The sequence below is a fragment of the Molossus molossus genome, unplaced genomic scaffold (genome assembly GCF_014108415.1).
Source record: "Molossus molossus isolate mMolMol1 unplaced genomic scaffold, mMolMol1.p scaffold_m16_p_1, whole genome shotgun sequence".
In the NCBI taxonomy this organism is placed as follows: Eukaryota; Metazoa; Chordata; class Mammalia; order Chiroptera; family Molossidae; genus Molossus; species Molossus molossus.
The window spans coordinates 177,413,627-177,438,726 of record NW_023425344.1 but is presented as its reverse complement, the minus strand read 5'-3'; the positions used below and the strand labels follow the sequence as shown (position 1 = coordinate 177,438,726).

The window sequence follows — 25,100 nt, the reverse complement described above, 5'->3', positions numbered from 1 at the left end:
CCATAATTTTTCATTTAGATTATTGGCGATCTTTGTATCATAAGCTAAGTCATTCTCTGAAACTTACTAGGAGACAAAAACAAATGAGTTAGCAGTCTGGGGTTAAAAATGGCCCACATACCAGGGTAAGGTGGTTCACCTAGACTTAGTTCTAACAGATTCCCAAACCAATAAACATAATGCATTAGGTAACAGACCGTAAAAAATCTGACAATCAAGGATGAATATGTAAGTAATGAAGATGAACTATGCATGAACTTTCAGTGAAAAATATACCTTAAAAAATTACAATAAAAAGCTTCCATTTCTACTATTACTTTCTTCTCTGGTTATTCTTTTATGTGATGGTTTGTTATTCTCTAGAAGAGTAAGAAAAAGTCCTTTTACATTTCATGATAGGTTTAATCAGGTAATGAAAACAAATTACTTGATATCATCTGATATGTCCAATTACATGGGTATGATGTAACAAAAACAGTTACAAACTTATATATGCATATGTACATTATATACCCAAAACTATCAAGCTAGTCAACTATACCTAAGGAGATACATTATGACATGAGTTAAACAATACTTCATTGCTTATTAGAAAGAATGCAGTCAAGCTTTTAATGGAAGTAATATACAAGTGAGGCACTTTTGAGGTCAATAATAGAAAGCAAATGACACTATATACTGGCAATGTTCACAAAAATCTATGTGTATCTTTAATACAAAAGCTTTTTGACTAGATTATTTTTGAAAATTTTCAAAACTAGCAACTTTTGCAATTTAAGGAGCTTTCAGAAACAATGGCTAACATCGGTGAATCAAAGCATATGAAAGTTTTATAACCACCTGGCTGCTAGGCAAACAGTACCTTAATACCTTAAAGCCCTTTATTTTGGTTTATATAAATCACCTCAGGTTGTGATTTCTTTTCTGTTTTGACTTACTGCAAAATGCCTTATGGTGTCGTTATCATGGTTTACAGACCAAAACAAAATTTTAAGTAAAACAATAATGCACATTTCTAGTGCTTACACTTAGAATTGTGATTCTGGAGATAAAATTAAGAATGAAAATATTTAGTGAAGAATTTGTGTATTTTGGGTAACTAAGGTTTCAAAGTTTTACGTAGAAAAGTTACACTTGCTTTTGTGTCTTTGGGCTAAAATTAAAAACCAATTCTTAAACACATATTCTAAAGTCTAGTCACAAAACTAAAAAACAAATCTCAACATAACAAACATCCTTAAAGTATTATTTAAATATGGAGGAAAATATGTTTTCCATACTTTGAAGATTTAAATGGATATTAAGAAACATCTTTGTGGTGTTCAATTAAATGGGGGTTAGAGCTGAAGGGGGGAGAAAAATCAAAGAAAAAGCAAGACTTACCTAAGATATCAGATGGCACTATAACAAGAATTAAAAGTGCATTTGTATTACTTCAAAAGTTCCTATTAGGCACTGCTGAATAACCAATGAAAATAGGTAGTTTCAAGTCTTCCCCTTTCTATTTTAATCCCTGCCCCAGCATCCCAGAGACATAAATACACACTCCCTCTGAAGTTGTCTTGATATAATACAGGTGACGTTTATTTTTTTAAAAAAATTCTCCCTGACTAGCAATGGGAGGAAAAAATAAAAATACCATTTTGGTAATGGCTTTAGCAAGTTAAAAGAATTGGTTCTATAAATGCTTCAGCAATCCATTAATTAGGTTTGATTGCCACTTCCAAATAGCAATAAATATTTTAATACAGGATATATGAGGAAAAAAAGTGCTTAAAATCTTTCAGCAACCAACAAGACATATTAGGGAAAATACTCCTTTTACAGTTTTAAGATATTTCTTACTCCTGCTTTCTCTGTTTGGAGGTGGCCACCACTTAAATAGCCCTTTACTGGCAATTTGATGAACCTTGTCAGACCTCATCACTCGCCTACAAATCATCCAGTAGGTGGTGCTGAAGGTCCACACCTCCTATTTCTTCAGGAACCCACTAATTCCCTCACCAGCCCCTCACCTACCTCCAAGGCAAGAGAATAATCATTTAGGAATTATCAGGTCTGAACACTATAAACCATCAGATCAAAGTCTTTCTTGTCATGCCATCTAAATGATTTAATTTTCAGTATTTACTATTTATTACTTAAGCAGTTTTGTTTAGCCTCTTGCTTATACTACCAGATTAAAAACAGAGAAAGGTTTTAGAGAAAAAGCCAGCTGCCAGTGCCAAATCTGTAGGCAGAATGAGAAAATGTCCCTGAACATACCTGTACACATTTAAGAACAAGAAATTTAAACCACCCATTAGTTTTCACATAAGAATTCTAATTTACTCAAGAGAACCTTTCCACATAGGGATTCAGATAACATTATATTACTAGTTAGTCTTCTAGACCAATTTGAGAACTGGGTGTGTTAACTATAAAGATCCAAGGTGAAATAAGAACCATTTTATCACCATAGTTTTTAATGAAGAAACTTGTTTAAAGTTGTAAAGGAAAAAATGGGGATGGGACGGCAAAATCTTAGCAGCAAAGTGGTTAAAACAATTTGAAAATATTAATGCACAAACATTAAAATATTAAAGCATATATGTTGCATATAAAATACAGTACAGAATTAGGAGTTGCACTATACTGATTAGTGCTTAACAGAAGAAATGATTATATTTTTCTTCCCAGAAGTATATACACAGTTCCACAGCATTTTCCTATATAGCCAGCAAGTTATTTTCTTCAGTTATTCACACCTTGCTCAAACCTGAATTATAAACTCCGCACTTACAGATATGAAAATTTATTCACAAAGAAAACCAATATTTCCATTCCACCAATAAAAAGTAATTTGGAAAGTTAACAGTCTATTTCTAGGTAACCAAGTTTAGCTGAAAACTTCAGGGATGAAGATTATGTGGTGTAGCAGCGTCCAAATATATAAACAGTAAAAATAAGACGTAAAACTGCTGCTACAGTGTCACATTTGGATTTAGTTCATCCAATTGATTTTTAGTACAAAACTAGAAATAACCTCTTCTTCATAACATCTATAGTTATCAATATATTTTTCTTCTTTTCAATGTGAAATAATACTTCAAGATGATCTATATACACAATGTTGTCAGTTCAAGCTGTCATATAAATATAAATGCTTTCTTAAAAAAAAGTATTTTACAGACAGATAGTGTTATATACATTGTTCAGTTTGATCTGGGGCAAAAGAACAGCTAACACAAGCTTAAGTGTGAACATGAAGAGAATGATACATAAATGACATTTTAAAACCTGCATAGAAAGTGAGCTTCAAATGGTAGTGTGATTTTAATGTTTATCACTTCTGAAACTTCAAGCCATTTTAAAAAAAGGCACGCTTCTCAACTTTATCCCTCTAAGGGAATGTTCTTAAAGAACTCCTTACTTGATTAGAGTTTAAATGTAACATTAAAAAAAAAAAAAAGACAATTTGATCCCAAAGTTCTTTAAATAATTTGCTGGAACACCTATCCAACTACTTTGTAGATAAAACATCCAGTAATGCAATGCTCTGCAAAGATGTAAATTTTTATGTACAAGATATTTCATTCACAATGTTGGATTAAACACTTTCCTAGGATAGTGTAGCACACACTTTAACATAAAATAATTTTGCTTTTGCCAATTTAAATAAAATAAAATGCAACTGAAATACTACTATTATGTGAATAATGATCACTGATTATTAAGCTAAAAAAAAAATTAGTAACACAGCTGAACAAATTGTTTAGCAGAATGATAAACGGAGATCTCAGGAGGAAACTTTTACACTATCCAGTTACATATTTTTGCCTTGTAAAATATTTGTAAATGCAATATAATTTTTTTGAAGGAGGAAATTCTGAAAGAAAACAACTTGCTGGTTGAATACCACAAAAACAAAACAACACCCCTAAAAACTCATTTTTTTTTCTATGTTTACTCAGTCTCTTTTTATATAAAAATAAGTGTTACGTTCCCATCAGAACATTAGACAATTACATCTGTGCTTTAAAAAAAAGTTGGTCACTCAAGGCTATTAGAATATTTTTAAGAATTTTAGATTACCAGAATGTACAGATATAACTCAATATAAACCGTAGCCAAAGAGAAATGAGGATGAAAATATCAAATCATTCACATGGAATAAAAATGTTATATTAACTAGATGAGTAAAATATCCAAAATATAATGGAATGTGACAGTAGATTTATGTACATCTACTTCAGAACTAGGAAGGGGAAGAGAAATTTAATATGTCATAATTCGTACCTTATATTTAGTTAAATATAAACATTTGTTATTTATACATAAAACTGCTTTCAAAAAACAATAAATGATTTAGTTGCACTTGTTTAACGTCTTATAATTTCCAAGTGTTAACTTTTCTTAGACTGAAATCAGCTGTCCCCTAGTGCACTTTTAGTTCATGTCCTAACGAATTCAAACCTTTAAAAGTCCCATCACTTAATGCATAAATATACAAAAATTGCCCAAAATCAATCCCTTTTGGTTGGATCCTATTTTATGCTCACTTTTTATCGCCAATAACCGGAAATGGTTTCCTTTCGCAAATACGCTTTACAACCTGTAACAAAACATGCCATGCGATCAAGGGAAAAGTTAGGCATGGCTAGCATTTGTGAAATGCCAAGAACCGCTGAGTTCTGCTTCCTCCACGTGTGGCCCCTAGGACACCAGGCAAGATTTCACATTGCTTGCCAAAAAGCCTCCACAAATCCAAGTTAGCTAATTCCTGGAAACAGAGATTTTAAACTCATCTTGGCACTGGATCCTTTCATCCAGCCGCTTTGTGTTTCCCACCACAACACCCACACGCCTCACCACAGCGATGGCACATTCTCAAAGGGACGTAGCAGCACATACACGGTACAATGAAAGACAGAGCTACCAGGGCTAACCATCGTAAGCAGAACTTGTCATCGCTAGTGTCACACGAACAGGGATCAGAGAAGTCCCCCTCTGAGTCTGACATACAATGATACAACATGCTCTCGGCACAGAGCATGCAGCTGACTTGATAAATGCATCTTCTAATGGGGTCAGGAGCATCCTGACATTTCCCTCTGCCATTTTCTTCATGATTAAACCTTTCCTGGCAGTATATGCAACGGGATCGTTCACCATCTTCTTTTCTTCGCTTTGACTTCTTAAATTTTAATGAGGAAGGCTGTGTCTTAAATACCACAGCGCCTTTGAGGGAACTTAACTTATTCTCATCCCCACAAGAGTACAGATAGTCCGATTTCTTACTGTCTGGTTTAGAAAACTGAATATTGGGGTCAGTATCATCTCTCTCCAAGTCATTTTTCCACATGTCAGGATGTCTGTAGTCCGCATAGCGACGTATCAAGATATCGCGAGGGTTTATTCTGACAATCTCATCCTCATCTTGAAAGCTGACATGTCGGATTGATTTCAAAGGGACCTAAAAAGGAAGAGATGAAAACTTCAGGTCTGTAGATGTGAATTTCATGTGTCAACTTGGCTGGGCCACAGTGCCCAGATATTTGGTCAAACATTATTCTGAATGTGTAAGTAAAGATGTTTCTTGGATGAGAGTCACATTTAAATTGGTGGACTATGGTGAATGAAGATTATCCTCATGACATAGTTGAACCTCATCCAATCAGCTGAAGGCCTTAAGAGAACAAAGATGGATTGCAACTCTTCTTCCCTGCTTCTCAAGCCTGTCAGCTTACCCGGCAGATTTTGGATATGTACCTCCACTATCATAGCAGCCAATTCCTTGAGAGACAGACAGACAGACAGACAGACACCCACACCCACCCATTGGCCCATTGGTTCTGTTTCTCTGGAGAACCCTAACTCATATTTTGGTATCAAGAAGTAGGATGCTGTAACAAATATCTAAAAATGTGGAAATGACTTTGGAACTGGGTTATGGGTAGAGGCTGAGTTTTGAGGTGCATGTTATAAAAAGCCTAGATAATCTTGAAGAGACTATTGGTACAAATAGGGACTTTAAAGGTGCTTCTGGGTGAGACTCTAAATGGAAATGAGGTACATAATTCTGGAAGGTAGAACTTAGTGAGTAAGCATGTTCTGAAGAAAGTACTAAAGGTGTGGGCCTGTCCAAGTTGGCTCAGTTGGTTGGAGTGTCGTCCTATACAACAAAAGACTGCAGGTTTGATTCCGAATCAGGGTACATACCTAGGTTGCAGGTTCAATCCCTGGTCAGGGCACAACCAATCAATGTTTCTGTCTCTCTCTCTAAAAATCAATAAACATATCATGGTGTGAGAATTAAAAAAAAAAAAAAGGAAGAAGAGGGAGGAGGAGGGAGGAGGAGAAAGAAGGGGACGAGGGGGAGGAAGAAGAATAAGAGGAAGAAGGAAGAGGAAGAAGAAAACAAAGGTGTGGCTAGACAATCATAGGATAAAGAGGTTATGGGTGTGACTCATGGATCCTATCAACCATCTCAGCTGAAATACTGCCAGGCAGGATCTATGAGGACAGAGCTGAGAGGAAATGAATCACAGCTGTTGAAGTTGTAGTATTTATAGGACTGGCAAACAGAGCTATCTGCCTGAGAACATACATTATCTTTTAAGGGGAAAATGGCAATGTTAGGGCTGTCTCTTTAGTTCAGTGGGATGGGGTCACTTCCTCAGTTTCAGTGGGCAAGGAAGCTCAGGGCCAAGGGTGTGGGGCCACCCCCTTGGAGGACAAAACATCAAGCCAAAGAGGATTATTTTTGAGCCTTAAAATCTAATGAAATTTGCTCTGCTAGGTTTTGGACTTATCTGAGAAACTCCTTTCTTCTTTCCAGTTCCTCCCTTTTGGAATGAAAATGTCTATTCTATGCCTTTCCCACCACTGTATTTTGGAAGCAGGTAACTTCTGGTTTCACAAGTTCTGAGGTAAAGAGGTATTTTGTCTCAAGATGAATTATACTTGAGTCTCACCCACTCTTAATTTAGATGAAATTTAGATGAGACTTGGGACTGAGTGTTGATGCTGGGATAGGTTAAATTTGGGGACTGCTATGATGGAATGAATTTTTACATGTGAGAAAGGCATGAATTTAGGGGGACCAGAGAGTAGAAGGTTATGGGATGAATTATGTCCTTTCCAAATTCACAGGTCCCAACTTCTACTACCTCAAAAGTGACTATATTTACGTACAGGGCTTTTAAAAAGGTGATTCAGTTCAAATAAGACCCTTAGAGTGAACCCTAATCCAGTCTGACTGATGTACTTTTAAGAAGAGGAAATTGGACACAGAGAGAGACACTGGGATGTACATGAAAGAGCAGAGGCCAGTGAGGACACACCTGAGAAGGTGGATACTTGCAAGCCAAGGAGAGAGGCCTCAGAAGAAACCAAATTGCTAACACCTTGACTTTGGACTTCCAGTTTCCAGAATCATAAGAAAATAAATTTTTGTTGTTCCAGCCATCTAGTCTGTTGTACTTTGTTATGACAGCCCTAGCAAACGAATGTAAAGACATATACTTTATTGTTGTTAATTTTCACTGGAGGATATTTTTTCCACTGATTTTTAGACAGAGTGGGAGGGAGGGAGAAACATCAGTGTGAGAGAGCCACATTGACTGGTTGCCTCTCACATGACCCCAGGGTTGGAGATCAAACCTGCAACCCAGGTACATGCCCTTGACTGGGAATCGAACTGGAGACGCTTCGGTCCAAGGACCAACGCTCTAACCATTGAGCAAAATTGGCCAGGGCCACGACATATACTTTTTTTAAAGCTTGGCTATGTAGGTCTCTGAAAATGACTTAAAATGCACCACACTACACACACATACACACGCACAAGAACACATATACACAACCCAGCTCACCCCTCCTTCTGGGTAGACTGTCTCCTTCAGGCCAAGAAGTAAATCTTTTGGAGATAAAATCATATGGGGTCTAAATCAAAATGACCCCTTTCTTTACCCATACAGGTGGACTTCTAGAAGTCATATTTGGATCTCCTAGCCCCAGTTCCTGGACACAATGACTAACCTACAAGTAAGCACCTGATCCAGGCTGGGGCAAAATTCTACTCCTCAGATATTTGGTATTGGGGCTAAAAGAATTCCAGGCTTGGGCTTAAAGGTGAAGTGATTAATGCAGTCCATTAAATTGACAATGTACAATTCTCACTGTTCTATCTAGTGATAAACATATTGTTGAAATCCCCTAGACTCGTACCAGAAATTTGGATAGAAAATATGTATTAGGGCTTGTAATATATATGTAGCAAATTTATACACTAAAAGTTTCTAGTACAATTCAACTATATAGAGAATTAGAAGGACTAGAATATGTACCTTAGTTAATAGTCCATTATCAGAAGATAAACTGATAACTTACCTTATTTTGTGACTTTAGGCCTCCACAATCCTTGGATATTTGTCGCTGTGCATATTCTATACTTCTGCTCTGGATGTCTAGGCTTGGATGACTGAATGTTATCTAAAATACAAACAATTTCGACTTAAGTGACAAAAGAATGTACTTCTTATGTTTAATAAAACTATATGTAGTGCATATTCCAACATTTCATAACCTATTTAGTAGTTAAGATTTTCAAAACAATGACTCATTCTATTTATTATATAAACTTAGGTCTTTCCTTATGCAGTTAAAATTTAAATTAAAAAGTAATATAGAATTCTGGTTTCTGGTTCTGCATGTAAGGAACTTTAACGTTGCCACTCTGTTCTAACAAGAACTGAACAGGATTTAAAAAACAAACAAACAAACAAAAAAACAGACAACAACTTTCCTTGGGTCTGTAGGAGAAAGAAGGACACAGGCAAACCACTGCTTCCAAGATTGAAGAGATAGAAGAAAGAAAGTAACGGCTTAACAGAGCAGACCCACGAGTGTGGTAAGTGCCATGGAAACCAGTGCTGGGGTAGGAAAAGCTGAACTGTAATTGATGAATTGCTGGAAGCTCAGTGTGCACCATGGTGAGTTAATACTCCAGGGGGGTCCCAGTCATAGTAAGTCACCCAACTTTTGTGAGTTCACCTGTAAGAGCTCAACCAGGTCCCCACAGTAAATATCAGAAAAATCTCAAATGCTTCCTTCCAGCAGGAGGGGGAGAAAAAGAACCATTCTGAAATTAGAGAACACTCTGTTTTTAACAAAGTCTGCCTTCAGGAGAAACAAGTTAACCAGAGCCTGACCTGCTTGCTGGTCTATCATCAGAATCTACTGACCTCGGGGAAGAGAAATACACAACTCCAGTCAACTCTAATCACCCCAACCACCCTAAGCAGAGGAGAAAAGAAACTGAGAAATACTTGTGAAATTCACAGTCCAGAGGTATGGCTCACACAAAAAGACATACCTAATTGTAGGATATACGAATGTTCCCTCTCCCTACACACTATACCACTACATTACTAAAGGCCTATTTGCAAGAGTTCCTTTCACTCAGTACATCATGTGGCACTACAAGAAAAAGGAAAAAAAAGAAAAACAAATTACAGAAGATACTAAAAGGCAAAAAAAACCCCCACAAAATCTGAAGAGACACAACAAGCACCAGAACTAGACATGACAGGGATATTGAAGCTGGCAGACCACGAATTTAAAACAACTGTCATTAATATGCTAAGGGCTCTAATGGATACAGTAAATAGCATGCAAGAACAAGCAAGCAATGAAAGCAGAGATGGAAATCCTGAGAAAGAACATACACAATGCCCGACTGGTGTGGCTCAGTGGACTGAGCATTGTTCCTTAGGACTGAGAGGTCCTGGTTCAATTCCCAGTCAGGGCACACGCCCAGGTCGCGGGCTCTATCCCCAGTAGGGGATGTGCAGGAGGCAGCTGGTAGGTGTTTCTCTCTCACTCTAAAAAAATTAATAAAAACATATATTTTTTAAAAGAGCACACACACATAGAGAAATGCTGGAGATCAAAAACACTAAGAAAAATGAAGAATGCCTTTAACAAGCTTAGCAGGATGGACGTGGCTGAGGAAAGAATCTCTGAGCTTGAGAATATATCAATATAGACCTCCAAAATGAAAGCAAAGAGAACAAAGATTGAAAGAAATGAACAAAATATTCAAGTACCGTGTAATGTCTGAGAATTTACTCAACTTCCTGTGAACCACAGATCCAGGAAGCTCAGAGAAGACCAAGCAAAATAAATGCTCAAAGTACACCTAAGCATTATATTTTCAAACTATAAAAAAACAAAACAGCCCTGGCCTGTCTGGCTCAGTGGTTAAAACATCGGCCTAAAGACTAAAGAGTCTCGGTTCGATCCCCAGTCAAGGGCATGTACCTCGGTTGTAAGTTTGATCTCTGGCCCCTGTTGGTGTCATGGGGGGGGGGGGGGGGGAGGCAATCAATTAACATGTCTCTCTCACATAGATGTTTCTCTCTTCCTCCTTCCCACTCCATCTAAAAATCAATGGAAAAATATCCTTGGGTGGGGATTTAAAGAAAAAGATAAAGGGAACATCCTGAAAGAAGGCAGAGGGGAAAAAATACCTTTTTTATAAAGGAGCAAAGATGAGAATTACATCTGACTTCTCAGAAACGATGCAAGGAAGAAGAGAGTGGTGTGAAACATTTATAAAATATTGAGAGAAAGAGCCCACCAAACTATAGTTCTGTATCCTATGAAATTATCCTTCAAAAGTAAAGGAGATAGCCCTGGCCGGTGGTTAGAGCGTCGGCCTGCGGTACAGAAAGACCCAGGTTCGGTTCCCGCTAAGGGCATGTACCTCGGCTGCAGTTTGTCCCCGGCCCTGGTTGGTCGTGCGGGTGGCAGCCACTCGATGTGTCCCTTCACGTCGATGTTTCTCTCTCTCTCTCTCTTCCTCTCTCTCCCTCCCGCTCTATCTGAACAAAAAAATGGAAAAATGTCCTTGGGTGAGGATTAAAAAAAAAGTAAAGGAGATAGATATAAAGACTTTCTCAGGCGAACAAATATTGAGGAAATCTGTTGCCAATACACCTGACATACAAGAAATGTTAACAGAAGTTCCAAATTTAAAGAAAAAGAAAATAATATAGGCCACTCTTCCTAAGAATAAAAGAGTATCGAAGAAAAAAATAAGTAAAAATAAAAACTTTTATTGTTCTTATTTTAATTGATTTAAACAAAAAGTTTTTTTCAAAAAGACAGCAACAATGTACTTGATAATATATGATTATATAGTAAAATGAATAACAGCAATGTTACAAGGGATGAAAGGGAGGAATTAGGATGATTCTATTATAAGATACCTGCTCTACCTGTGAAGTGGTTTAGCGTTATTTGAAAATGGATATGAATTAATTATTAATGTATATTGTAAACTGTCAAGTAACCACTAAATAATACCCTAATATTCTAATTAAAAGACAGGGATTGCCAGAGTGAATAAAAAATAAGACCCAACTATATGGTGTCTATAAGAAACACACTGTAAATATAAAGATACATATAAAGTAAAAGTAAATGGATGAAGAATAATATACCATGCCAACACTAATCAAAAGAAAGCAGAGAGTAGCTGTATTAATTTCTGAATATATTCAAAGCAAGGAAAATTAATAGTGATAATAAAGGACATCACATAATAATAAAGGGGTATATTCTCCAAGAAGACATAATAATCCTTAGCAAGTGTGTGCTTAACAAAAGAGTGTCAAATTACATGAGGCAAAAACTGAATAAAACTGCAAGGAGAAATAGATGCACCCACAATCGTAGCTAGAGACAAAATAGATCCAACAAGCAGAAAATCACTAAGGACAAAACTGAACACAATAACACCGTCAATCAAATGGATATAATTGACACCTACAGACTACTTCATTCCAAAGCAGCATAATACACATTCTTTTTAAGCTCACATGGAACATTAACCTGAACAGACCACATTCTGGGCAAAAAAAAAAACAAAAACAGATCTTAACAAAAATGTTAAAAACAAAACAGAACAACAAAACCCCCCGAAACCATACAATGTCTGTTCTCAGACGAATTAAACTAGAAATGAATAAGAGAAAGGTAACTGAAAAATCCCAACATACGTGTAGATTAAATAACATACTTCAAAGTAATACAGGTCAAAAAAAAAAAAAAAATCTCAAGAGACATTACCAGGTATTTTGAACTAAATGGAAATAAAAACAACTTATCAAACTTTGTGGGAGGCAATGAAACAAGTGCTTAAAGAGAAACTGATAGCACTGAGAGCATGTAATTAGAAAAGAAGAAACATCTAAAATCGGTAATATAAGTTCCTACCTTAGCAAAGCAGAAAAAGATTAAATCCAAAACAAGAAGAAAAGAATAAGAATTAGAATAGAAATCAATACAGGGTATTAATGAAATAAAAAACTAGTTCTTTGAAAAGATCAACAAAATGGACAAGTCTCTAATCAGGCTAGCTAAGAAAAAGAGGATAAAATTACTAATACAGGCAATGAAAGAGGGAGTATCATACGATCCCATAAAAATTATAAGATAATAAAAGAATATTATGAACAACTCTACGCCCACAAACTCGATATCTGAGATAAAATGGATTGATTCCTTGAAAGGCACTATCTGCCAAAATGCAACAGACTATCTGAATAGGGCTGTATCTATTAAAGAAGTTGAATCAATAACCTTTCAAAATAGAAAGCAACAGATCCATGGAAATGTGTTCACTGTTGAATTCTACCAAACATTTAATAAGTTATACCAATTTTCTAGAATCTCCCACAGAAGATCCAAACAGAAGGAATACTTTCCAACTCATTCATTACCCTAATACCAAACCAAACAAAAACATTACAAGGAAAAAAAAAATCCCTACAGACCAGTTACCTCAAATAAGCACTGAAGCAAAAATCCTCAACAAAATATTAGCAAGATCAATCCAACAATGTACAGAAAGAACTGTATACCACAATCACATGAAATTCACCCCAGCCATCCAGCTACTTCAACATTAAAAAAAAAAAATCAATCCATGTAATCCATCAACAGAATAGAAAAGTCACATGATCTTATCAGTAGATGGAGAAAAAGCATATGACAAAATCCAACACCCATCATGATAAAAACTCTCCGTAAACTAGAGATAGTAGAAAATTTCCTTAACTTATAAAGAATGTCTACAAAAGGCTTACAACTAAGATCACGATTAATGGTGAGATCAGGTACAAGGCAGGAATGTCCCCTTTCACCACTCCTTTCCAACTAATTTCTAGATAATGCAGTAAGACATGATAGTCAAAGGTATAGTCTGAGGGAAGAAATAAAACTGTCTTTATTCACAAATAACATGATCACCTCTGTAAAAAATCCAAAAGAATCGACAAAATAACTCCTGCAACCATTAAGTGAATTATAGCAAAATTGCAGGATACAAGGTTAATATACAAAAGTCAATCCCTTTCCTATATACCAAAAATGAACAAGAGGAATTTGATATTTAACAAAATATGTATAAGACCTATATGAGAAATGCCACAAAACTCTGATGACCAAAATAAAAAAAGTGAACCCAGAGTTATTCCCATGTTCACGTACTGGAAGACTCAGTATTGTCCAGATGTCAGTTCTTTCCCAGATGGCCTACAGATTCAATACAATCCCAACTGAAATCCCAGCAAGTTATTTTGTGGATATTGACAAACTGATTCTGATGTTTACAGAGAGGCAAATGACTCAGTACAGCCAACACATTTTGAAGAACCAAGTTGAAGCACCGATATTACCGGATTTCAAGACCTACTACAAAGCTGCATTAAGACAGTGTGGTATTGGTTAATGGAACAGAAGAGATGACCCTGGTTATGGTGATGACTTTGTAGATACAATACCGAAGGAATAATTGATAAATTGGATTTCATTAAAATTAAAAATTTCTGTTCTGCAAAATACAATATGTCAAGCAAATGAGAAGACAAGCCACAGATTAGGAGAAAACATTGTAAAAGATATCTGACACAGGACTGTTATCTAAAATATAAAAAGAACTAAAAAAAAAATATATCAGTAAGAAACCAACCAACTTGATTAAAAAGTAGGCCAAAGACTTCAACAGATACTTCACCAAGGAAAATATATACAGATGGCAAATAAGCACGTGGAAAGGTGCTCCACACCAAAAGCCATTAGGGAAATGCAAATTAAAACGATGAGATACCACTGTACACCTACTGTAAGCCCTCACTTAACATCATCCATAGGTTCCTGAGCTGTAGTAAAATGACATAACAAATCAGGTTTACCATAGACTAATTGATATAAACAAGCATTAAGTTCCTAAGGCCCTATTTTGTGTTGGAATGGCCAATATCCAGAATAAGGACAATACCAAATGCTGGTGAGGATGTGGAACAACAAAACCTCATTCATTGCTGGTGGGAATGCAAAATGGCACAGCCATCGGCAATTTGGCAATTTCTCACAAAATTAGTGTTACTCTTTTCATATGATACAGCAATTGTAATACTTGGTATTTACCCAAAGGATCTGAAAACTTATGTTTATAGCAGTTTTATTCATAACTGACTAAAGCTGGAAGCAACCAACATGCCCTTCATGGGGTAAATGAATCAACTGTGCTACATCCAGACAATGGAATATTATTCAGTATTAAAAAGAAAAGACACGGAAGAAGGTTATATATTACCAAGTGAAAGGAACCAATCTGACAAGGCTGCATACTGTAGGATTTCAGCTACATAATATACTGGTAAAGGCAAAACAATGGAAACAGTAAAAAATATTAGTGGTTATCAGGGTTTGAGTGTGTGTGTGTGGGGGGGGGGGGGGGTAAATAGGCAAGAAAATTTTCAGGGTAGCAGAAACACTCTATATAATGATATAATGATGAATACATATCATTATACATTTGTCCAAACCCACAGAATACCTAATACCAAGAGTGAACCATAATGTAAATAATAACTTTGAATAATTATGATGTGTCAGTGTATGTAATTGTTACAAATGTACCACTCTGGTGGTAACTTCCACTTTTTGGCTATTAATTTACACACACAAATGCATGCATGCATATATGCAGATCTTTAAAATTTTAAGTATGTCCTTTTGCACTGTGCCTTGCTTTTTTACACCTAATCATACAGCCAGCACGGACACTTTTCTATGTTTTTAAAAATATATGTTTTATTTTAATTTTTATTTTATAGAGAGGGAGAAAGAGAAACATCGATGTGAGAGTGAAACATTGATTTGCTGCCTACTGCCCATCCTCTACTGGGGATCAAGCCCGCAACCTGGGGATGTACCATGACTGGGAATAAACTGGCATCCTTTTTGGTGCACAGGATGATGCCCAACCAACCAAGCCATACCCGCCAGGGTACTTTTCTATGTTTATAATATATATAGTTGTAACCTTATTCTTTTTTAAAATTTTGTCTTCTTTTTTTCTAACCTTATTCCTTTAATAATAGTCAATATTCCATTGAATAACTTTAAATTTATTTAAATAGTCTAATTAATATACACATAGGCTTTGCCCAGTCTTCTGATGTTATAAACAGAACTGTAATAAATGTGCTTATACATTTACCTTTAATACACATGTCCATGCATATCTGTATCCAAATTCCTAAAAATAAAACTGCTTATTAAAAAGTTTGTATACTTCAATTCAAAGAGGAATTAAAATGGATATATCCAACTTGAACCACTTATTTGTAGTGTCTTAAACACAGAAGAAAGTTTAATCAATTAGTTTAAAAACTGAAGAGGTTTTGTCATTCCCAACCTTGTTTCCTATACTTCTACATTTTTAATTTCATTAACACTTTAATCACATAGGACATAAAGAGAAACAGAAGCATTTCAATTTTAATTATGCTATAGAACTAAAGGACTGATGTGGGATAAAGTGAATTATGGAGTTTATTTTCTCTAACCTGTCTTTATTATCCATTCTTCCATGTTAGTTACCTCTACCCAGTATGGAAAATTATGAGCTAACACTTCCCACTCAGTTTTCCTTTTAGTTTCAACATTCAAGTATATATTTGATTTCCCAATAAGAACATAGTACTAGTCTCTGTGGAAGGCACAATGAAGTAGAAAAATGGCTCTCATCCTCACAGGTATGATGATGAATCATAAACTTGCAAAGCCATATAATTACAACTTATGGTAAAATATGTAAAAATTCAGGAATTAATGAAGGAAGAAATCACTATGATTTAATGGTCTGAAAACGATTCATGAAGAAAAAGAAACTTAAGTAAACACCCAGTAAAGGAAGCATTTGTTCAGATTATTTTTAAAGATAGAAGAACATTATAGAAAAGGAAATAAAAAATGTGTTTTTTCCTGATAGATATATTTCTTATAACTACAAGTTATGTATTAAATATATATTCCTAGGGTTTATTTTTAAAAGTAAAAAATGTCCAGTTTTTGACTTATAACTCCAATTTCCCTGTCACAGAGACAAGCCACAAACAGCACTAAACACATGCTCTTTGGAACTACCTGAGTTAATAGAGTCTAATAATAGGAATCCTCTCACATAATCTTTACCTGAAAAGACAAATGGACAATGCTGACTTTTTACACTTATTAAGACAGATGTTGTAAGATACACCCCAATTGCTTTTTAATACCCAGGGAATGTGATGCTATTGCTATAGATCTTCAGAAGAATTTATTAGTTGAAAAAGCCATGGGAGATGATTCTACAAATTTGGTCACAAATAAAAATTTAAAAGAATTACATTTACAATGGCAACAACAACAAAATGATACAAAGAATCTTATAAAAGATATTATCGTTTCATGAAGAGAATGCAAAGTTTTATTGAGATAGAATAACCAGAGTGATATATCATATTCATAAATAAGAAGTCTAAAATTTCCCCTAAACTAACAGAAATTCAGTGTGATTAAAATACAAACTGCAAATGGATTTTTCACCAAATTTGATAAGCTGATTCTAAATCTTTGGCAAGAGCTAAGAGCCAAACATTTTTTTTTAAATCTAAGAGGAACGAGAATGTAGGAGGACTTATTCTACAGATATTAAGACTTACTATAGAGCTCAAGTAATTCTACAGTAAAGAAGACAATATGGCCCTGATGGCAGGAAAAACACACCAATGGATCAGATTAGAGAAACTAGAAACGGAGCTCAACAAATATGGAAACTTGATATATGACAGATACAGCACTCCCTAACAGTGGTGGAAAGACTCCAATAAATGGTGCTGAAGCAATTAATTATACACATGGTAAAAATAGAATTGGATTCCTAGCACAGCAATCAGTTTAAAATGGGTTATAGACAAACTAACATTTTTAGTTCAAAATAGAGAGAAAAATCTTTGAAACAAGGATAGGGAGGTGTTTATAAAAACACCACTAGGGCCTGGCCAGTTTGGCTCAGGGGTTAGAGCACCGGCCTGCGGACCAGAGTTAAGGGTTTGATTCCTGGCCCCTTTCAGGGTTGTGAGGGAGGCAACCAATTGATGTCTCTGTCTCTGTCTCTCTCTCTCTCTTCCTCCTCCCTCCCTCTAAAAAAAATGAAAAACTATCCTCAGGAGAGAATTAAAAATAAATAAACAAAAAATAAAATAAATAAAATAAAAACCACCACCAGAAAAAGAATGATAAATTCAATTGCATTAAAATTTAGGATGTTTGTTCACCAAATCCATACAGAGAGTGAAAAACAACCACAAACTAGGAGATACTGGCTACAAAGAAAACTGAAAAAGGAGAAGTGACACTGAACACGCTATTACTCAGTAACAAGGCTATTATATAAGAACTACAAAGTAGATGAAGTTAGTCTGTAAAGGAACAACCACGGCTATTTCTATAATCTTTCAAATGCTCAATATGTATCACTTGTACTCACAGAACACATGAATCCTATAGACTAATTTATCCCAGAGCCTTTTGTAGCACATCAACCTCAAAAGCCCATTCCTATACACCCTAAAGAAACTCTTGTGCATGAAAAACTGAGGGCAAGAAAGTCTGTACTAACAGTTATGCCTAATAACAAAATTATGAAAACAAATGAAATATCCACTGGCAGAAGAAAAACAAAATGAAGTGTTAGAACTAGCAAAAAAGCATAGGAATTCCAAGCAAACAAATCCAAGGTAATGATAACTTCTAGGACGAAAACAAGTGGATAGAAATGGGGACAGGGTGTTCCTTTCTGTAAGCTGTTTGGTGGTTTCTCAGGTGTTCATTATGTATATGGTTTTCTATTTATTAAATGTCATAAACCTTTGACCATAAGCTCATTGATACATGTAGTCTTACTTCTCTATAGTGAAATAACCTCCAGAAACTTGAAAGTAAGCAAAACTTAAGTAAAAGAGCCCTAATGGCTTTTAGGGTATTTGACACAACTAAAACCTGAATGAAAGTATTAGCATATTGAAAGAAAATACCTTACCAACTGAATGAGTCAAAAACAAACACTACAGGGGAAAACCTAAGCCAGTCTTAAGTGACAATTCTCCTTGGGTCTCCCTTCTGCAGATCTATTAAGCAAAGGCACTGTCTGCCTTTGTTTCCATCTGTCTTTTCAAAGATGTACGTTTAGTGAAACTGGTTGGAAGATACAGTGTCTCCCCTTTGAAGTTAGATAGGTTAGTATCCATTATAACAAAAACAGTCTCCTTCCATGCAAAAGTCAGGCAGGCTTACTGCTCATTAGAAAACACTTGGGTTCCCTGGGCTCATGGGTTCCCACTGTGTGTGTATCACCCATCTGAGCAGCTCAGCACAGTGCCTATGGGACTTGGGAGGCAAGGGGAACCAACACAAACATGACTCTCATGCTACTTTACTGTGCTGAGTAATGAAGTCCTTTGTCTCTGACCTAGTAGTCTTATGTCTTCTGGCAGCACCCATACAACTGGCAAGTTAATTTGTTAGCTTTAAAGTAGGGTAAAATTTTAGACTCTTCATATTTTTTGACAGTGAGGAAGTAATTAGTCCTTTTGGCAAGGCTATTCCTCTCTTGTAGAGAAGGGACCATCAAGCTATCCCAGTTGAATGCAATTAAACATTCAAAGTATTTACTTACTCTGTTGATCATATACAGATACAAAGCTACCTTTCGGCAATGGTGTAGAATTTCATGATCTACTTTATGCAATGTACCAAACTGCTACTAGTACTACAGTCTACGTAATAGATTAAATTAAAGTTTACATTGATTTTTATACATCATTTTTATACTTATTTTAATATTTAAAAGATTGACTCCAGTCTTAATATCATGACAAAATATGGTTTCTAATGTGTAAATTGAGGGCCAGATTCTGTACTATGGAAAATTCACCCTGTGGCTCTCTGAGGAGACATTCAAATAGACAAGTGGTACACAACCCTAACAGTACTGTGCTAAATTCAAGTGTGCATTATTCCTGTTAAGAAAATTCTGTAAGCCCAGACAGCGTGGCTCAGTGGTTGAGCATCAACTCATGCACCAAGAGATTGCCGGTTCGATTTCCAGTCAGGGCACATGCCCAGTTTGTGGGCCAAATCCCCAGTGGGGGGCATGCCGCAGGATGTGGCCAATTGATGTTCTCTCTCATCAATATTTCTATCTCTCTCCCTCTTCCTTCCCTTCTCTCTAAAATCAATAAAGATAAAAAATTAAAAAAAAAAAACAACTTCTGCAATATTTATTAAATATATAGTTAATATCTCTTGCAGCTTTAACAGACAAAATCTAGCCCTGGCCGGTTTTGCTCAGTGGTTAGAGCGTCGGCCTGAGGTTCAGGGAGACCTGGGTTCGGTTCCCACTAAGGGCACGTACCTCGGTTGCAGTTTGTCCCTGGCCCTGGTTGGTTGTGCGGGTGGCAGCCACCCGATGTGTCCCTTTCATGTCTATGTTTCTCTCTCTCTCTCTCTCTCTCTCTCTCTCTCTCTCTCTCTCCCTCCCTCCCTCCCTCCCTCCCACTCTATCTGAACAGAAAATGAAAAAATGTCCTCGGGTGAGGATTTAAAAAAATAAAATAATAAAAGAAATAAACGACAAAATCTATTCCATTCTAATTCCTAGTAAACTAAGTTCATTTATTTCAACATCAGCAAATGTTTAAATATCTAGTTATGCAAGCTCATATAATGTATCTCTTGTTTCTCTCTGTCAATCTTGGAGCTAAGGAAAAAGTATTAATAGTAAAGAAGCTAGAATTCAAATGCAAAGAGTCTGGCTGGCTTGTAGGAATTCTGAAGCCATGTTCAAAATTCCCTAAGAGCTATCTGCATTATTTTGTCATTTTCTACATGGTGACTACATCAAACACCGCACTACTACCATCACTGCCATTTTGGGAGAAGAGTTCAGTTCTTTTGCCTCCCATTAATCAAAAAAAAAAAAAAGTAAGCTTTAAGTTTATAGTGCCCTCAGTCAAAGAAGGTAAGCCAAACAAATGCATGATCTGGATGATGACTATTAGTCTATTGTTCAGTTTGTGTTATATTCAAAGGTTTTTTTCTTCCTGCTCAACTATATGAATCAGTGAATCACTGACCTAGTTCAGGATGAGCATATCTTCATTCTCTCCTATTGGGGGATGAGTTTTTCTGCCTATTACTCAAGATGTTAAAATACATTTTTTGTTTAAAAGTGTTAAAATGGATATCTTCAGACTCGACTGCCTTATTTCCTAAGATGCCTGTAAGTTTGTGAGCAAATATGACTACAGATACTGTTCTGATATCCCAAAATTCCTGAAAAAGATATGCAGATTACTTTCTTTTATTCTTGTTATTATTTTGCTCAAAGTATAACTGGTTTAGAATTACCGTTTTCTTTCTGGTACCAATATTTTAATATATTTTACTTTCATTTCTTATAAAATTTCATAATAAACTTAGACAAAAATGCATAAATTATAGAGAACTTCTATCCTCAAAAGGAGGCAGTTTGTCATAGTGGTTCAAGTTGTGAGGATTAAAATGAATGATATAAGTGCTTTAAACAATAACTAGCGCATGGTAGACACCAGCTATGACAAATACTAAAAAATTATGACTATCAGATTTAAAGAAACATAAAGCTGCTTATTTACCATAAGGGAAACAATTTAATCTGAGCAAGAAGAAAATGGAGAAGAGAAAACTTACCATTTCTAAATAAGAATTCCAAAAATTCAACAATTACTAACTAGTGACTCTGTTCAGTTACTTAATGATTCTATGCATGAATTTCTTCACCGATAAAAACTAAAGATATTGACTCTGCTCAAATAAAATATTAAACTCAAAAGCACTCAGTGAAGCACCAAAGGACTATAAAGTTTCATTCATATTTTTAACAGTCTTCTTGATTTCCTAAGACATTTACAGAGGTGGAATAAATTATTAAAGTGTTCTATGTGTGTTTCTATTTAATAGCTATTCTGAACATGAGAATCACCTTACCCAAAGCAGAAGTAGAATGCTTCTCAGAAATTTGAGTGTTGCTTTCAAGTAGCTTTCAGTAATATTTTTATTTTCTGTAGAAATTAATGAAAAATACCAAATAGGAATACTAACAAGTTTCATTATGCTACTTCACAACCATCTCTTCTATAACATATTAGAGGGGGGAAAATGTCAAGAATGTCAGTATAAATTGCAGTTTCAATGTACTAGGAAAACAGAAGCACTCATGTGTTTGACAGAATAAGACAATCAAACACTATCAAAGAAACAAGAGTCTTCTCATCTTTTGAGAAGAAAAAAATAAACCCCCATAAGAATAGATGACAAAACGAATGTTTCAAAAATGGCCAACATAAAAGTGAAAGGAGCTATAAAATCTGATGAGTAGGAAAAGTAAAATTTCAGTTAAGTAAATAATTTAAAACTATGATCACAAGAAATACTTAGAATAATCACCACAAAAATTCAGGTAACAGGATCCATGATGTTACTGTGATTCTTGCTGAGACCAATTTCCCTGAGTGACCAAAGTTCCTAGAGCAGAGGTTCTCAACCTGTGGGTCGCGACCCCTTTGGGGGTCAAATGACCCCTTTCACAGTGGTCGCCTAAGACCTAACCATAGCAAAATTACAGTTATGAAATAGCAACAAAAATAATTTTATGGTTGAGGGTCACCACAATATGAGGAACTGTATTAAAGGGTCGCGGCATGAGGAGGGATGAGAACCACTGTCCTAGGGGATTAAAATATTTATTTAGAAAGAAAGGAGGGGAGTCCATAGCCACATTAACTATGGGATCCCTCCCTTTTTTTTCCACTGGGACCCTAGACAGTGTTCAAGTTTGCTAGTATTTAACCTGTCTGAGTCTTTAGTCCAGTAAGATCATAAATAAAGTAAATGTTTAAAGAGTGTTTAATCCACTCAGAAGAAAATTAGCAGTATTACCTCTGGAATTAGAAGGTTTATCTTTTTTTTTTTTTTTTTTTTTTTTTTTTTTATCCTCACCCGAGGACATTTTTTGTTCAGGTAGAGTGGGAGGGAGAGAGAGGAAGAGAGCGAGAGAGAGAGAGAAACATCGATGTGAAAGGGACACATCGAGTGGCTGCCACCCGCACGACCGACCAGGGCTGGGGACAAACTGCAACCAAGGTAATGCCCTTAGCGGGAACCGAACCCGGGTCTCTCAGGACCGCAGGCCGACGCTCTAACCGCTGAGCCAAACCGGCCAGGGCAGAAGGTTTATCTTTTTTTTTTTTTTTTTTTTTTTAGAAGGTTTATCTTTATGCCAGATCAACATTATCAGCCCACCAGTCAGATCAATTACCATGCCCCTTCCCACCAAAAAACAACGCTCATGTTCATGAGCATATATACAGGTCCACAATGTGAGTGCACGCACACACATGCGCACACTCTCACCCACCCCCGTCTGAATGTTACCCAACGATGGTCCTAACCGGAGGCAAAGGCTAAAATATCAGATGTTCTGATCTGACCTGCTGGGTTCCTTTAGCTCTCTACCTGAGGAAAATTCACCATGTCATCCTTTTCAAGGAATCCTACAGATGCAAGAGGTGAAATTTCACACTAATTTATGGCTTGTTTTACACATAAATGGCAACAGCAAGAGAAACATATCAACTATTCGCTCTGGCCTATTTTATATTAAAAACAAGCAGCAGCAGTAAAACAAAATTAGAAAGTATTTCAGGATGTGCATATGTCCTCAACTTATGTTTTCAAACTATTGCAAATCACCATAATGTTTAGAAAACTTTTTTCTTTTCACTGTCCTACACTTAAATTGATCATTTATCCCTCTTACTGCTCTACTTTAAAAAAATTTTTGTTTTATAAAGAATTGTATTGTTTTCCTTTTTTATGATGATTTTTAGATTTTTACAGTTTTAATTTCCTAATGTACACACGTTTGGGAATTGTGTCTTTATATTCCTTCTATTCATCATTAAGAAATATTTATCCTTCAATTTCTCAGTTTCTGGTTCAAAGTTAGTTTTAAAATTTTACATCTATCTATCTATCTATCTATCTATCTATCTATCTATCTATCATCTTATCTTTGAACGTTAGGAGCATTACTTCACTGCAAAGCTTTACCGTGAATGACGATACAAACATGAGGCTTTTCTCCCAGGGCTAGTTGTGTCTTTTTAATCAAAACATTTATTTGATTGATAAGACTTGTGATACCTTAGATTATGCTTCACAATCATTTTCAGAATGTGCTACAAAAATTGTTTTATTTGCTCTTGTTAACCTAATGTACTATCCCCAAATCAACTGCAGTTCAGCTATGTTAGATACTTCATTCCCCCCCCCCCCCCCAGCTGCTCTGAAATTTAGTGGACAAAGCATAAATTATTCACCACTCTTGAAAAGTACTGAGTTTATTTACTTTTTCTTGACTTTTATTTTTTTTTATTTTTATTTTTTTTTTAATCCTCATCCGAGGACATTTTTCCATTTTTTGTACAGATAGAGTAGGAGGGAGAGAGAGGAAGAGAGAGAGAGGGAAACATCGATGTGAAAGGGACACATCGAGTGGCTGCCACCCGCACGACCAACCAGGGCCGGGGACAAACTGCAACCGAGGTACATGCCCTTAGCGGGAACCGAACCCGGGTCTCTCCGGACCGCAGGCGGACGCTCTAACCGCTGAGCCAAACCGGCCAGGGCTTTCTTGACTTTTAAAATGTTGTATCTCCTTTATGCTAGCTGCCAGGACAAGCCGTGTCTTTCACAGCCACTAAGTAATCATGACACACATTATTCAGAACACACATGGCTCCATGTTCTAACATGCCTGTGGTCTCTAACACACAACCCTTGGTTATTAGGCAAAGCACTCACCCTATGCTCTCTGACAAGAGTGGGGCGTGGTAGAGGGCTGTATCGGTGGTGACAGAGGTAGTCTTCCCCAATCTTCTCCATCTCAGATAACAGCATTACTGTCCACTCTCCCGCTCAAACCTGACTCAGAAGTCATCCTTGACTCCTCTTTCCCTCATATTCCATTATCTAATCTACCACCAAGAGTTTTTGTTTTTTGGGCTCCTCCTCCAGAATTTATCCCCAATCCAACGATTTCTCATCATCTCTACCTAGTCCAAATCACCAACATCATTTACCGGGACAAAAACAATAGTCTTCTAAATTGGTCTTAATTCCGCTCACGGCCATACTCTCTCTAGCTGTTTACTCTCCACATGGCAGCTGTGTTTTAAAAACACAAACAAGACATTTACTGGAGATTAACAACCTCCCAGCTTCCCATTAAAACCAGAACAATAATTCCAAGTCCACCCAACAGTCTATCTACACTATCTAAACACTACCAGGTTCTTTAACTGTAATTTGTATGTATTATATTACCACCTTAATTCACTAAACTACAGCCACACAGGCCTTTCTGTTCTCCTACTATTTTTTTTCCCCAATTACTTGGAAATATTATTGGTTATTAGAATGATTTATTGTCTATCTCCCTCACTAGCATTTCTACCCTTTGTGAGGCTAGGGCTCACATCTGTCTTGTTCACAGCTATTCCCAGAGCTTAGAATAGATGTCTAGCACACAGGTGTTCTAATATTCATCACATACATATCAATGTGCATGAATACGAATGTCCTTTTAAACCCCTAAAATAACACTGTGGGAGTAAGTT

General features: G+C 36.1%; 1 protein-coding gene across 2 annotated transcripts in view; it reads right to left on the bottom strand.

Annotated features, from left to right (window-relative positions):
• Positions 1 to 229: 229 nt before the first annotated feature.
• The window catches only part of SPRED1 (sprouty related EVH1 domain containing 1), a 124,200-nt gene continuing 99,329 nt past the window's right edge, over positions 230 to 25,100 (bottom strand). For both annotated transcript variants that reach the window (XM_036281383.1, XM_036281373.1), the window contains 2 exons: positions 8,374 to 8,475; positions 230 to 5,455 (listed from right to left, as the gene is read on the bottom strand). In XM_036281383.1, coding sequence (XP_036137276.1) covers positions 4,805 to 5,455; positions 8,374 to 8,475 — 753 coding nt within the window. In that variant the 3' untranslated portion in view covers positions 230 to 4,804. The remainder of the gene's footprint in view (positions 5,456 to 8,373; positions 8,476 to 25,100) is intronic.